General features: G+C 48.7%; 1 protein-coding gene across 1 annotated transcript in view; it reads left to right on the top strand.

The window, feature by feature from the left end:
- The window catches only part of SNX29 (sorting nexin 29), a 97,492-nt gene that overhangs the window by 62,449 nt on the left and 18,599 nt on the right, over positions 1–16,444 (top strand). Inside the window, exon 15 of the mRNA XM_049768550.1 lies at positions 5,227–5,333. Coding sequence (XP_049624507.1) covers positions 5,227–5,333 — 107 coding nt within the window. The remainder of the gene's footprint in view (positions 1–5,226; positions 5,334–16,444) is intronic.

Raw genomic sequence — 16,444 nt, forward strand, 5'->3', positions numbered from 1 at the left:
TGCTGAAAGGCGCTCTGGGCTCTGTGTGCTTCAGTAGCAGGGTTTCCCTTCTGCTCTCAGTGGGAGAGTCCGTTTATCCATCTTGTTTATTGTTGTTTGTTTTGGGGCCACATCCGGCAGTGCTCAGGTCTTACTTCTGGCGCTGCATTCAGGAATCACTCCAAGTGATGGTAGGGGGATATATGGGAGGCTGGAGGTCAAACCTGGGTTAGTCATGTGCCTTACCTATTTTTCTTTTTGGGGCACCCTACCCAGCGGTACTCAAGAATCACTCCCAACAGTGAGTGCTCCAGGGATCCTGGGTCAGATCTATGATCTAAATTGGGGGTGATTTAAAAAAAAACAAGACACTAGGGCTGGAGGCGCCTTTTCAAGTTTTCCCTTTTTAATTTGACTGAGATCTTTTGGGGAAGGGGTTTGAGCCATACTCAGCGATGCTTAGGGATTCCTCCTGGCTCTGTACTCAGGAGTCATTCCTGGCCGGCTTGGGACCATATGGGATGTCAGGATTCGAACCACCGTCCTTCTGCATGCAAGGCAAATGCCATACCTCCATGCTATCTCTCCGACCCTTGGTCAAATTTTTTTTGTGTGTGTGGTTTTTTGGTTTTTGGTCAGTGCTCAGGGATTACTCCTGGCTCCATGCTCAGAAATTGCTCCTGGCAGGCACGGGGGACCACATGGGATGCCAGGATTTGAACCTTCTGCATGAAAGGCAAACACCTTACCTCCATGCTATCTCTCTGACCCTTGGTCAATTTTTTTTTAAGACTCCAATGGTCTTTAATCTTCACCTAGTCCAAGCTGTTGACTCTGTGGCCTCTCCTCTTGATCTTGAAACTTTTCACAGACTCTGAGAAATTCATGTTTTCTTTTTGGACTTGACAAGATACTTTTACATGCTTTCCCACATTTTGGATTTGTTCCAGTGTGAGAAACAGAAAGAGGGTTGAATATGCCCCTTTCCCTTCACCCCTGCACCCTTCTCTCCTGCCCTGTCCACCGGTCTCCTTTCTCTTGGCTTGGTGATAAGGTTCACAACCGGGATCCTAGTTAATTATTCTTAAATATGACCACATTTCAGCCCTCTTAGACATCAAGTAAATACAGAGTTCATTTTCAAAGAGCAGGAGACTGGGACCAGTGCCTGTAAAATCAGGAAGTCCTTGTAATTAACCTAATAGAAGGGAGTTCTGGCCAGATGAGTCTGCCAGTCTGTGTTGTTTTCCCGAAAGAATCGGCCAGAGAATCCTTGGTGGGTGCCTAAGGCTGCGTTCTATTAGGTTAATTACAAGAACTCCCTTCTATTAGGTCATATTTAAGAATAATTAACTAGGATCCTGGTTGTGATACCATAAAACGTGCGGCGGGGGTATTCAAGGGGATTCCCAGTTGTTGGGTGAAACTTTCCCTCTCTCCCTCCTTCTCTCCTTCCTTCTCTCCTTCCCTTCCTTCTTCCTTCCTCCCTCCTTTTCTTCCTCCCTCCCTCCCTCCCTCCCTCCCTCCCTCCCTCCCTCCCTCCCTCCCTCCCTCCTTCCCTCCCTCCCTCCTTCCTTCCTTCCTTCCTTCCTTCCTTCCTTCCTTCCTTCCTTCCTTCCTTCCTTCCTTCCTTCCTTCCTTCCTTCCTTCCTTCCTTCCTTCCTTCCTTCCTTCCTTCCTTCCTTCCTCTTTTCCTCCTCTTTTCTTTTCTGCCACACCTGATGGTGCTCCGGGGTTACTTCTGGCTCTGCATTTCAGAATTACTTCTATCAAGTTCAGAGGACCATATGGGGTTCCAGGGATCAAACCTGAGTGGCCACATGCAAGGCAAACTCCAGCCTCACTGTGCTATCACTTCAGCCGCTACTGAAACTTTTTTTTTTTTTTTTTTGGTTTTTGGGCCACACCTGGCGTTGCTCAGGGGTTACTCCTGGCTGTCTGCTCAGAAATAGCTCCTGGCAGGCACGGGGGACCATATGGGACACCGGGATTCGAACCAACCACCTTTGGTCCTGGATCGGCTGCTTGCAAGGCAAACGCCGCTGTGCTATCTCTCCGGGCCCATCTACTGAAACTTTTAATCTGGCCTTGGTGAGGTCCCTGGGCATCTATGTTGTAAACAAAGGTGGAACATTGACCCTGCCTTCCCTGGATCCAAGCACCACTAAAACTCACTGATTTTTCTTCATTTTTTGTTTTTGGGCCACACCCGGTGACACTCAGGGGTCACTCCTGGCTATGTGCTCTGAAATTGTTCCTGGCTCGGGGGACCATATGGGACTCTGGGGGATCAAACCATGGCCTGTCCTAGATCAGCCATGCCCCACCACTGAGCCACTGCTCTGGCCCCCAATTTTTTTCTTTTTTTGGTGCCACATCTGTTGTTGCTCAGGGCTTAAACCTAGCTCTGCTCAGAGTTTACTTCTGGTGGTGCTCAGAGGATCATATGGGGTCAACCATGTACAGGGCAAGCGCCCTCCCCACTGTGCCACCTCTCCAGTCCCTAATATGTGGGTTCTGAGCTGGGAGGCCTTGCTGGGCAGAGAGGGAATTTACAGGACTGGGATGCTATAACCTGAGTGTGTGTAACAGTTGCGTGCTCGTCTGTCCACTTCTTCTCTCCACCTCTCTTTAAGGCTCCTTCATCGCTTCCACTGTCAGACTGGCCAGTGTGCCTGTGGGCCTTGGAGCCAGTTTCAGCCCCAGGTGGGAGAAGGGTAGGAGCCCCTTGTCTGTACCAAGAGTCTGTGCCCCAGTTTTCTTAAGTCACTGTGAGATGCTCTCTGAGCCATTCATTGGCCATGGGCATGTGGGGGGTGCAGGGGTTTGCGGGCCAATCAGACATACACCAATTTCGGGGAGAGATGCCAGCCTAGTGTGGCCCAGTGGGAGCAGCAGCATCTTCCCTGGGCCCTGGCTTCACCTTGGAGCAGGAGTGTCTGAGGAGAGCCCAGGAGGGGTGCTGGATGCTGGGGTGCCTTCCCCCACCCCCTTGCACAAGTCTCCCACAGAAGTCGAAACTGGGCCTCCCTAGTCACGTTCTCACCATTTGTCACTGTTGATTAATTGGAAACCAGAGCTGTCACGCTTCTCCCAAGGTTTGCGGGGGCTGCTCCCCCACTAATTATAGCATCTCTCTCTGGTGGGAGGCTCAGGTGGGCTCACCTGTGCAGCTTCAAAAATAGGCCCTGGTGGCCAGAGACATAGCATACCACAGGAGGGCGCTTGCTCTGTTCATGGTCTATCTGGGTTCCATCCCCATCATCCCATATAGTTCCCTGAGCACTAGCAGGAATGATTTTCCTGAGCTCAGAGTCAGGAGTAATCCCTGAGTATTGGTGGCCTAAATACAAAACACAAAAAAAAACCAAAAATAGGCTTTGGGAACTAGAGTGACAATATAGCAGGGAGGCTTCTTGCTCTGCACATGGTTCCCTGTGTCCCATATGGTCCTTAGAGCACCACCAGGAGTGACTGCTGAACATTGCCACATGTGGCCAAAAAAAACAGCAGCAGCAGCAGCAGCAGCAGCAACACAACAACAAGAAAACCCCAGAGAGACCTGTGTAGACAGCTCCTGGTTTCTGATACTCAGCAGAGCCTGCTCTTTATTGTTTCAGGGACTCAATTATTTTTTATTTTTAAAATTTATTTATTTAAAAAAATGTAGCACATAATTGACAAAACTGATCATAATACATTTGTTTCAGGATGACAGAAAGCGTAGTTATTAAAAAATAGAAAGAAAATAGAGAATCTAAAAGAAATTGAAAAAGAAGAGGAGAGAGTTCATTAGCTGTTATATTCGTGAAAATTATTGTATCACCAATAAAGTCATTAGTACAATAGCAGAAGTTTTAGTACACTCCTTTTTTTTTCAAAGATGGGATATACACGAAAAAAATAGATGTGTTGTGTGGCAGTTGTTTTTTGCATAGGTACAGCAAAATATGGAAGAAAAACCTTTAGCCTAAAAACAGGGAGACTTTACCCCTGAAATATTTTTTTTTTTTTTTTTTGGTTTTTGGTTTTTGGTTTTTGGGCCACACCCGGCGTTGCTCAGGGCTTACTCCTGGCTGTCTGCTCAGAAATAGCTCCTGGCAGGCACGGGGGACCATATGGGACACCGGGATTCGAACCAACCACCTTTGATCCTGGATCGGCTGCTTGCAAGGCAAACGCCGCTGTGCTATCTCTCCGGGCCCACCCCTGAAATATTTTGGCATAAGACCAACTCCAGGCTCCAGGCATACTAGGTTGTCCAACCTCATAGTCATTCTCTGTGGTCCCAGTAACAGCTCTTCACCATCACAGTTGTTGCTGCCAGGTTTGGGTAGTTATAGATCCTGGTTTCTGTATAGGTCCTATGTCAAAGACCCGGGTGGTGTATAGTGTCTTCTGGTTCCATTTCACCACCAGTTAGTTTTGCAGAGAATCCTGCCCTAAAAGCAGACTGTTGCTGTTGCTCAGTTGTCAGGGTGCCATAAGAACTGTCTTTGGAGTAAGTCAGTGACATGGCAATAGTGGGGCCTTTCTTGGTAGAATTTATGTTCCTGCTGTTGGTATAGAAAACCCTGTTTGTTTCCATAGATGGTATCCATGATCAGGGGTGAATGGTCAATGTTCAGTCAACTAGAGACTAAGTCAGGGACTAAATTTGATTGCTATTAAAATACTGTTGGAGGGGCCGGAGAGATAGCATGGAGGTAAGGCACTTGCCTTTCATGCAGGAGGTCATCGGTTTGAATCCCGGAGTCCCATATGGTCCCCCATGCCTGCCAGGAGCAATTTCTGAGCCTGGAGCCAGGAATAACCCTTGAGCACTGCCAGGTGTGACCACCCCCCAAAATAAACCCTCAAAAAAATACTGTTGGGAGGCCAGAGTGGTGTCACATGCGACTGGAGCGGTGGCGCAAGTGATAAGGCTTCTGCCTTGCCCGTGTTAGCCTAGAACGGATCACGGTCCGATCCCTCGGTGTCTCATATAGTTCCCCAAGCTAGGAGCTATTTCTGAGCACATAGCCAGGAGTAACCCATGAGCGTCACTGAGTGTGCTCTCCCCCAAATATAAATATCGTTGGGCATGTGTTTGAACCAGGTGAGGTTCCCGGCATCCCTAAGGTCTCCTAAACTGTATAGGAGTGATTTCTGAGTATACAGCGAGGAGTAATCCCTGAGCTCCTTTGGGTTGTGTCACCCCCACCCCCCCAAAAAATGCTGATGAGTTGTTTTTATCTTTTTCCTAAGTTGTTCCCAGTCATTGGAATGTGGACAGCGAAGTCCCAGTCTCTGAACAAAAGCCAGGGGAAGTGGCAGAAGAGCTGGCCAGTTCTTACGAGAGGAAGCTCATTGAGGTAAGGCTTGTGGGGCATGGTGTGTGGGCCTGGCCATGAGGAAACTGTGCTGCATAGAGGCTAACAGGTGCCCTGTACCCTCTCACATAGAATGGTAGGAAGGAAGCACTGGGCAGAGTCAGGGCACTTCTGAAATCAGAGGTTCAGGCATGTGGGCCCAGTGGCAGGGACATTCTTGAGAAAACCTGCCTGCAGAGCCTTAAATATGGGTTGCCACCATTGCACTGGGGTCTGAGATCTTAGAAACTGGAGCAAAAATCGTATAACTTGGTACTGACTGCTAGGTGAGACCATTTGGATGAGATGCATTTTCTCTTGGGGGTCTGGGGTTACATTCCAGACATGTTAATCAGGATTGCCTGTAGGGACCAATGGCGTATGGTCAAAGGACCCAGTAGAAATGTGCTTGGGTTCATTTATGTATTGGAGTTGGTTTATCTCTTTCTCATCTTTGTGAGGTCTCTGATTTACCATAGTGCTTATAGTAGTTCCTGGTCATGGTTCCTCCCAGCTAAAAGCAGTCTGTCCTCTGGATATTTGTTGATTCCTAACTTTGTACCTTAGTTTTTTCAAAGATTAGTGTTTTGGGTCTTTTGCTGTTTTTCATTTTTGTATTGTTTTGGTGCCAATCCAGGCTGTTCTCAGGGCTTACTAAATTAGCATAGTTACTTACTAAGTAAGTAAGCACTACCTGTCTGTGCTCAGAAATCACTCCTGGTTGTGTTATTGGGACTGTACGGGGTGCTAGGGATTGAATCTGGGTCAACAGCATGTAAGATAAGACATATTTCTCACTATTTTTCGAGACCCAGAGATTGTTTTTTTTTTTTTTTTTTTCTTCATTAATGATTTGTTGTTGTTGTTTTGGGCCACATCTTTGGTGCCTACGGGTTTCTCCAGGCTCTGTGCACAAAATCACTTTTGGCAGGCTTGAGGCATCCTGTGGAATGCTGGGGGTTGAACCTGGATTGGCCTCATACAAGGGAAAAGCCCTCTCTGCAGTGCTGTCACTCAGTCCCTAGTGATCTTTTTTTTTTTTGTAGTAGGAACAATTTTGTGCCTTCCCAGAAAGCCTGGTGGGGGAGGAGGCTGGGGCTCACCCGGGGGCTATGGTGTATGCTTATTTGTGTGTGTGTGTGTGTGTGTGTGTGTGTGCAACCACATGCAGGGGTCTCTTCGAGTTTTTCCCCTGTACCATAGTGACTCTCACTGGCAAATGGGCCGCTCCTGAAGGAGAAACTGTGCCCCTCAGGGTGTTTCTGCTTTGGGGGCTACCATTCCATTCAGGCGTTGTGTGATGTAGAGCTGGGGTTCAACTCCAGCGTCCTACAGCAGACAGAAATGTTTGGTGGGTAGTCGTAACTATATCCGTGCATGATGGTAGCAGTTCACTGGTGCTCTGTGTTTTGGGGAGACCATTGAGGCCCACGTTCCCCCTGGAACCACAGTTTCCTCCTGGGTGACTTTGGCAGTTTCTCTGACCTCTGGGGACAATCCATGACTTTCCCTCCCTACAGCGCCTGGCCTGACTCCTGATGGCTACATGTGTGCCTGACACCTCACTCAGTGACGCTCTTCCTTGTCATCTCATTTCCTCCAGGGCCCCTCACACTGGCTCACTCGGCACACCACCAACTGGTGCCCATTCGTCCCCCTCTGGCCTCACATTATCCAATACTTATCACTGATAAATGTGGAAGGGCATTGAGTTTTTCTGCTCCTGGGCAGACTAAATGGTGTGTATTGGCCACATTAATTCTTATTATGATGGCACAGTGACTATTAATGGACGCGTAAGCTTAAGCATCAAGCTGGCATGAAAAATAGATACACACATATATTCATAATCACGCCTGTAGGTGGCTGTACATGTGCTTTGCATTTTACTAGAAGGCAGCACGTCCGGAAGCAGTGGGGGGCCGTGGGAGTGTCACCCCACTGCAGTGACTTTAGAAACGGGCACTCAGTGCACCCGAGAAGTCATCCTCACACAAAAAAAACTTCCAGAGAATACACAGCAACTCGAGGCAGGATCCATGCTAAACCGAGGCTCAAAAATGGAACTTTTTCTTTTAAATCATAGGATGCTGAGTGATGAGAGCCGAGTGGCTCTTCTGTTGTTTAAGGGGAATGGTTGGTTCTCCCTTGTGCATGTAGTGCCCTGAAAGAGAGGACGGTTTGATGGCTTTCTTTTTTTTTTTTTTTTTTTTTTTTTTTTTGGTTTTTGGGCCACACCCGTTTGACGCTCAGGGGTTACTCCTGGCTATGTGCTCAGAAATCACCCCTGGCTTGGGGGGACCATATGGGACGCCGGGGGATCGAACCGCGGTCCTTCCTTGGCTAGCGCTTGCAAGGCAGACACCTTACCTCCAGCGCCACCTACCAGGCCCCGGTTTGATGGCTTTCTCTTTCTACTAGCTGTGTTGGTGATGACCATGGCAGAACCCCCAAGGGACACTAAAATATTGTTTTTTTTTAACCACCCCCGTAAAATATTGTTTTTTAAAGCTCCTTTTTTATTTTTCTGGTTGGGTGATTCTTAAGGTTTCCTCCTGGCTTTGCATTCAGGAATCACTCCTGGTGGTGGTACTCCAGGGACCAAGTGGGGCGCCAGGATTAAACTACATCCACTTCTCCCTTGCACCCTACCTGCTGTACTATTTCTCTTTGGGGAGTCCCTTAAATCTCTTTTTTTCACTATCATTATTTATTTTTTATTTTTTTGGTTTTTTTTTTTTTTTTGGGCCACACCCGGCAGTGCTCAGGGGTTACTCCTGGCTGTCTGCTCAGAAATAACTCCTGGCAGGCACGGGGGACCATATGGGACACTGGGATTTGAACCAACCACCTTTGGTCCTGGATCGGCTGCTTGCGAGGCAAACGCCACTGTGCTATCTCTCCGGGCCCTATCATTATTTTTTTAATTAATTTTTTATTTTTTATTATGAGAACAAAAATGCAAAGAAAGAGGACAGGGTAAAGTTACAGTGGAAGGACAATCACCCATAAACAGAATTCTCAGTAGTTCCATTGCTGATATCTTAACTTTGAACTTTCAGTCAAAGAACATTAAGAAAAATAAAACAGAACCCATGTACTTTGTCCCTCAAGTCCCCAGATTGTAGTACATAATATTTCTTAGCAGCACACAAAGCAATCTAAAGCCATAAAACTTATGTAACTCCTTAAACATTGAAGGCAAAGTACTTTTTTACATTTCTATGCACATGCACATTAGTTTAAGTTAACCTCAAAAATTTAAGTGGGTTGTTTATCTTAAGGATTAGAGTCAAAGGAGCACAGTAAAAACGGTGTTAGAGTGGCAATTATTGTTTGCATAGGCCCACCAAAATATGAGGGACATGGAAAGGTTTTCCTTAGCCTTGGCCTAAATACAAGGAGACCCTACCCCTGAAGTTTCCTGGCATAAGACCAACTCTAGGCTCCAGGCAAACTAGGTTGTCTAATCCAGGTCATTGTCTGTAGTGCCAATACACTTTTATTTTTCACAGTCTCTCTGTTGTTCCTTAAATCTTTTATTATGGAAAAATCAAAGCTGGTATGAAGCAAAGGCAGATGGAGCCTTCTTATATCCCTAGGAGGGGGTATGGGCCACTTCTTACTCATGCTTTTGCTCTGTGATTCACTCCTGGTAGCTTGGGGGAACCCAAGTGGTGTCAGGAATCATGCCTAGGTCAGTCATGTGCAAGGCAAGCTCCTTAAACCTGTATTATCTCTCCTGCCCAAGGTATTTTGCTCAATATCTTTAATAACACAAGGACTGCCCTGTGTGAAAAAGAAAAGGTGAGAAAAAGCCAGGTACCTCATTACAGCAGCTGATGTCAGTGCCGGATCCATAGTCTCACCTATAGGGGTGCAATACTGTGTTCCTATTTCTGGTTGGAACAGATTCCTAGGGCAATGCCTGGGGCACTAGGGTTATCCACCCTAGAGGTCCAGGTTATAGGGGGTTTGTTATCAATTTATTTTCTGCTGGATTTATTATCGAGTTATTTTCCTCTGGTGAGGATGTTACAGTCAACAAGGCCTGGGTTTACATAGTGAGGGGTTGGAACCTACGGATGAGTATGTGCAGAATCTGAACTGGATTTACTTGTGCTGCATTGCCAACTTCTACACTCAGGAATCACTCTTGGTGGGCTCAGGAGACCATATAGGATGCTGGAAATTGAACCCAGATCAGCTGCATATAAGGCAAATGCCCTCCCTGCTGTTGTGCTATGATAACTCCAGTCCCTGAAATGTCATTTTTGAAGAGATCCCATGAGGTTTCTGTTTCATGTGTCCAGTGCTCTTGGGCCTCTTTGGTTTCAGGTGACCCCCTTTGTGCCCCAGGGTATGGTAATGCAAAGTCCATCTGCAGGAGCTAGGGACTCTTTCTCCTAGCCTCATGATGTTGCCTGATGTTGCCCATTTCCTATGGGTGTTAAAACTGAGGTTTAGAAGAAACTCACACATGCCCAGGGGGAACTGGGTCAGTGGATGTTGAATCTGGACATGACTGTGGCCATCAGCCCCAGAGTCCACCTCTGCCTTTGCTCTGTCCTCACCAGCCTTCTCTCTCTCTCTCTCTCTCTCTCTCTCTCTCTCTCTCTCTCTCTCTCTCTGTGGCCATCAGCCCCAGAGTCCACCTCTGCCTTTGCTCTGTCCTCACCAGCCTTCTCTCTCTCTCTCTCTCTCTCTCTCTCTCTCTCCCTCCCTTTCCCATACCTCCCTCCCCTCCCCCCAAACTAATGCCCTGACCTTCTTCATAGGCCAAGGTCATGTATGCCCCAGATGGGCAAGGCCCATGTGGCTCAGACCTAATGGTTGTGACTCTATTTTCTCTCCCTAGATGGCCTCAAGTGCAATGAATCCTTCTCAAAGCTCGAAATAGACTTAGAATTTAATGTGGAGCTGCTCTGAGCTCAGGCAGCTTCTCGTTTCACCTTCACCAACTCGCAACAGTCTCAGACATTGCACATGTCTGTGAGTTCTAGGCTTTGCTGCACTGCCTTTGTGGACAGACAGGCCACTTGAATTTCCTCTAGTGAGCTCTATGGCCAGGAATTTCACTATGCAGTAACTAAGGCCTTAGGATGCTCAGTGTGGTTGTGGATCTTGCTATCTTCCTTGTGTTGGCTTCTGGGGAAGTTAGGTGGGTTCATCTCAGCTGAAGGGGGGACCTTGAGGCCCATTTCAGTTCTTACTGCCCCTCTTCTCCTACCTCCTCCTACACCTCTTGCTTTGGTGAATTATCTCAGGCCAGTCCACAAAGCACCTGTTCACCCAGGACCATAGGTTTTCTTGGGAAAGAGAGAGGGAGGATTTGAATGATAAATTCTCACTTACCCAGAGTGATGATGGCAGGTTTTGCAAGAACATTCTGGAATGCTGAGCTTGATCCAGAATGTTTTCTTCACAAAGCTGCCATGATCATCGATTTCAGTCGTGTGGGTTACTAATTTTCCAAGAATGAGAATATAATTAAAATACACTTAACACTAACATGCAACTGAACATAATTTGATCTTTGATAATTTAGGAGGCAGTTAAGGAACTTGCGGAGCCTCAAGACCGTAATTACAAACATCAATTATCATAGTGTGATACTATAAAAAAATCTGGTTATTTCAGCATTCTGATGACTTGAGAGCAGTAGGAAGGAGAATTTCAAGTGTGTGCGTGAGGTGCATACATGGATCCTTTGAGCCCCCTCCCTGGTGGGGAGCTGATGTGTAACTTCCCAGCTGACAAGTGTCAGAGAAGGGAAGTCAGGACTCAGGGTAGAAAAAGTTCAGTTCTTGAGTTGCTTACTGGGCCGTGGCAGTCATGTGATAAGTGCTGGAAAAGTCTTATATTCTGGGTTTTAGGGGCCACGTTGGGTAATGCTCAGGGGTCACTCTTGGCTTTGACAGAGCATTGAGAACTGAATGGGATGCTAGAGATGGAACCAAGGTGGGCCACATGCAAGGCAAGAACCCTACCTGCTGTACTATTGCTCCTTTTCTGGAAAGTCTTTGCCTTTTGATTGAATAAGAAATGTAGGAACAAGCTCCCCCACCCTTAAGTAATAAATGTCTTGTTAGCACAGACTGATGGGGGAGGCGATGGTAATGGAAGGGGCTGTTGATGGGGGAGGAGAGATTGATGGAGGGCCTGGTGGAAGTGTTGATGGGTGGGGAGGAGGTGACGAAGATGGCTCTGATGGAGGAGGAGGTGAGGTGATGGAGACTGAGGTGATAGAGATGGTCCTGATGGAAGAGGGGAGGTGATGGAGATAGACCTGACAGAGGAGGCGATGGCACAGGTGATGCTGGGCATCTAGTCCCTCCGACCCCCCCTCTGTACTACCTCTCATGCCTCTGCAATGGTTGTGGAGGCCATGCACATCACCCAGAGCTGAGACACAACAGTCCCAGGGATCCCTTGTCCTAATCACCGAGGCTCCCATTGCTGAGCTTTCAGGGCCAGGAGAGCTGGTGAGGCCCCACCAGTCACTCCCTCTGTGTGATGTCACCCCAAGGTTTGACCTGTCCCTCTGGCCTCTGGTCCATCTCCACACCACTGGCTCAGCCAGCCGCAGCTCCTCTGGGTTTCCTGGTGACAGTAATAAACACCCAGAGATGTTTTGTTATTCCCATTTCTGGACTTGGCTTAATCTGAGCCCCCATGAGGGGTTTAGTGATTCTCAGACAACCTGCTGGTTGAGGGGTGCTCATTTGGGCCTGGATGTTGGGGGCACCAGGACTATCCAGGCAGGAGACACTAGTGTGGTGTGTGTGTGTGTGTATGTGTGTGTGTGTGTGTGTGTGTGTGTGTGTGTGAGAGAGAGAGAGAGAGAGAGAGAGAGAGAGAGAGAGAGAGAGAGAGAGAGAGAGAGAGAGAGAGAGAGAGAGAGTTAGTTTGTGTGTTTGGAGAAGAAACCTAGGTCGGGTACCTGCAGGGCTACACCCTGTGGCATTCTCCAGTTCCTCCTTGGCACAGTTCTGCTCTTGCTGGTGCCAACTCCCCTTCCTGTAGCTCTGTACTCACTTGATAAGGGGAGGAGCCTGGAAGCCCAAGAGGTCTCCTGAAGCCCAGGAAGCATTACCACCTTGTTGGAGCACCATGGTTGTGGCACATGGCACAGGAGTGGGTCTTCATCCAACAAAAGGAAAGTGCCTGAGAGGAAGGGTCTGGACCACATGGATGGGAAGGGAAAAGTTAACTGCTTTGGAAAATTTTTTTTTTAATATGCATTTGGGCCCCACCTGGCAGTGCTCAGGGTTTACTCCTGGATCTGTGCTCAGAAATTACTTCTGGCAGACTGGAGGGACCATTTGAGATGTTGGGGATTGAACCTGGATTGGCTGCGTGCAAGGCAAACACCCTCCTCACTGTGCTGTTGCTTGAGCCCTGTGTGAAAGGGATTTTTATTTATTTATTTATTTATTTATTTATTTATTTATTTATTTATTTATTTATTTATTTGGTTTTTGGGCCACACCTGGCGTTGCTCAGGGGTTCCTCCTGGCTGTCTGCCCAGAAATAGCTCCTGGCAGGCACGGGGGACCATATGGGACACCGGGATTCGAACCAACCATCTTAGGTCTGGATCGACTGCTTGCAAGGCAAACACCGCTGTGCTATCTCTCTGGGCCCGTGAAAGGGATTTTTAACAATGGATTTTTACATGCATCCTGGCAGCTCTTGTTTAAAGGTTATTTGGGAGATGGTAGAAAAACCGCATTTCTGATAAGTGGGGGGAGAAACTCCACTTAAGTCATAATAAGGTGGTGACAGGCACCTTATAAAACCAAGCCTTGCGCGTCGAGGCGCAGCCATGTTCCTCCCACCTGTGACCCGTTGTTCCCGGGCAGCGAAGCAGATCAAATGCATTAATTAAATATTTGGGAAGCGCTTTGCCTGCTCCTGTGTATTATCTTGGGTGAGGTTGATGTCTTGGCAATTTCTGAGAACAAGAGAACTGCAGAGAATTGGGTTTGTGCTTTTAATTTATCAGCTGGATTCTATTTAAATATAATTTGTCTTCTTCACGCCTTCCCCCTCCCCCTTTGTTTTGTCTGAGGGACAGCAAGGAGGGGGGCCCCAGAACCCCTTCTTGGTCAGGGGTGCTCTGGGCTTTTGCCAAGCTCTGGGTTGGATTGGGGTAAGATTGTCCCCATCTCCTCGTGGTGAGCCGGAAGCTAGATGGTTTCATGCCAACAGAGCCTTGAGTTGTCTCCCAAGGCTGGTTTCCAGGGTCATTGCTTTTTGATGCCTTCCCAAAACAGCCTATTGTTGGCCTGGTGCACCAACAGCTCATGCTAGGTCCTGTCCCAGATAGAATAAAGGGCCCCAGGAGAGGGAACTCCTGCTGCAGCCAGAGCAGGCTCTGAGATCAGGAACCTGGCTGGGCTTAGACACAACCAACAGAGTGACTTGAACTATCTCTTCAGTTTGGGAATATGTGCATGTGCCCTTGTGTGTGCCGAGATATGTGCTTGCATGTGTGTAAGTAAGTGTGACTGTATCTGTCTGTCCGGTCCTGGCTTTAGGGCATTTATGTTTGAGGATAAAGATCAGAGCTGCCCGGCCACACATGACTGACTCCTGTTGTTTGGCCCCATTTCTGAGAATCAGTGACTTTCCAGCCAGAGTGATTTGCTTTTTAGGGGGTTTGCTTTTGCTTTTGGTTGCAACCAGTGGTGCTCAGTGCTTCTTCCTGGTTGTGTGCCCAGGAATCACTCCTGGTGAGGCTCAGGGATCCTGAATGCTGGGGATGGTGCCTAGATCGGCTGTGTGCAGGACAAAGGCCCTTCCCGCTGTATTATCTATCATTTGGGCCCTTGGACAGTTTGGAAGTGACACATAGTCGATCAGTGGCAAAATTTACCTTCTGACATATGTACACACCAGCCGGTCAATCCTGAACCCCCTGCCAACTCTCTTACGGGCCTCACGGTGCTTGTGGGCTGCTGGCCACCAGCCACTCACAAGGCTTCTCCCTGGGCTATCAGAAACACCTTTGAGAGTGTCTGCAGGAAGAGGCCATGTCCTTAGCCATGACCTCTGTCATTATTGGATGGGCACATCTCATTTCTGCCTGGGACAGGTCTCTGTGAATAACCCAGTTTGGGCTGGGTGTCCACGGGAGCATCTGGGGGGCACATTCAGGGAAGATGGGGACATGTATCTGCTCTGGGTCCTGCCGTCAGGCACCCAGGGTGTGTGCACGCGCACGTGTCACGTGTGTGTGTGTGTGTGTGTGTGTGTGTGTGTTGCTACAGGGTTGGGGCTTCTGTTCAGCTTTCAGCTCATGTCCTGGGCTGTGGGCAGTTCTGTGATGCCTTCAGGTGGAGAGTCTCTTACTGTCTCTGGGATCAGAGCCTGATTATGCCAATGCTGAAAAATTTAGGAGGCCTTTCTGCATCTTCCCAGGAGATGGATTCAAACACACACCTGCTCCTCCATTTCTGGAAGATGTGGAACTGCTGGGTATACCTCACTTCCTGTGTGCTTGCTTTTGTTGTCTGTAGAGCTTTGCACCCTGCCCTGCAGACAGCACCCCGATTAGCTGATGCACTAGCAGGGCTTCTGAAGCTGCTGTGTGCTCCAGAGACCCCAAGGTTGGGACAGGGGGAGCATTGTACTCCTATGTGCTCTTCAGCATCTTGTGCCTGAGACAGTGATGACCAGGACCCACTTGGTCCGTGGTCAGAGACCCCTGTCCCAGCCACCTGGGGGTTGCCACATCTGTGCCTCAGAAGAAGCCATTTGGGCAGGCATAGTATGAGGGCCTGGTCTTGCCCACATCTGGTCAAGTTCTGGTAGGTGACAAGTCCCCTTAAGTGGCCTCAGGATGTGTGACCAGGAGAGACTCAGTTTCGTGAAAGTCTTGGGGGCTGGTGTTGGAGGGACATTCCATCTCATCAGGTGTCTAATGAGGTGCTGAAGGAGCCTTAAACCTGCTGTGCTTAGACGAGATGGGGGGCCAGTGTGATGAAACTGCTCTGTCACCTCTGCACGCTGTGGCAGGCCATGACTGTCATTCCTGGACCTTTTGCAGGCTTCAACTTTTAGCTCTTTCAGCAGCCACATTATTTTTGGAGCTTGTTCTCCCCAAGGCTTCCAGAGTCAGGAAGGGGACTGGTCTCTTAAGACCTCATCTTGCAGAGCCCAGCACTGCCCCTGCCCCAGGCTTCCTGTCTGAGTGCCAGGTGATGGTCTCTTTGGGGCCAGTCCATGGCAGAGGGGTTGGGATTGTTTGGTGTGGTGATCCACTAGTGATGTCTGCTAAGGAGCCGACAGGAAGGAAGGAAGGAAGGAAGGAAGGAAGGAAGGAAGGAAGGAAGGAAGGAAGGAAGGGAGGGAGGGAGGGAGGGAGGGAAGAAGGAAGGGAGGGAGGGAGGGAAGGAGGGAGGGAGAAAGAGAGAGAGTGGGAGAGGGAGGGAGGGAAGGGGAGAGAGAGAGAGAGGGAGAGAGAGACAGACAGACGGACAGACAGACAGACAGAGAACAGGCTTGGGAGCTTCTTGTGAGTCCTCTGAGGTTCCTACTCTGGGGAGTTGATCTTGGAGCACCAGGGCCACAGAGGGGGTAGGAACACACTACAGCAGGGGTAATCGACTCTGAATGTTGGATACCTGGTGCCTCTCAGCCTCCTGACTTAGCCGACTTATCTCTTTCCTGCTGGCTTCTCTCCAGCCAAAGCCTCGAACCCAATTCCTGGCCAGTGAAGAAGTACTTTCCATGGCATTCACGCAAACTTTACACCTTGACTCGCTAGTTGGAGGCTCTACCACACAGCCAGGCCTCGGCCCACATTGGGTTATGTGAAGCGGCAATAGCAACCCAGCCAGCTAGCCCCTTCAGGCAATTTGTTTGGTTTGTTGTTGCTTCAGTGCCTTCAGATGGGGTCTTGAAAATGAAGGGTTGAAGGTCAGGCGAGAACAGCCATGGCTGTGGCTCCTCGCTTCTCTTGGGATGATGAGGGGCACACTTTTGAGCAGTTAGTTCCCTTCTTGAGGCCTTGTGCTGAGCCCCCTGATTCCTTGTTAGGTAGTGGGTGGGTTGGGGGCAGAAGAGCATTTCATGGCTCGGCTGCTCAGTGCTTATAAAGTGAAATT

Source organism: Suncus etruscus, chromosome 2 (genome assembly GCF_024139225.1).
Source record: "Suncus etruscus isolate mSunEtr1 chromosome 2, mSunEtr1.pri.cur, whole genome shotgun sequence".
Classification (NCBI taxonomy): Eukaryota; Metazoa; Chordata; class Mammalia; order Eulipotyphla; family Soricidae; genus Suncus; species Suncus etruscus.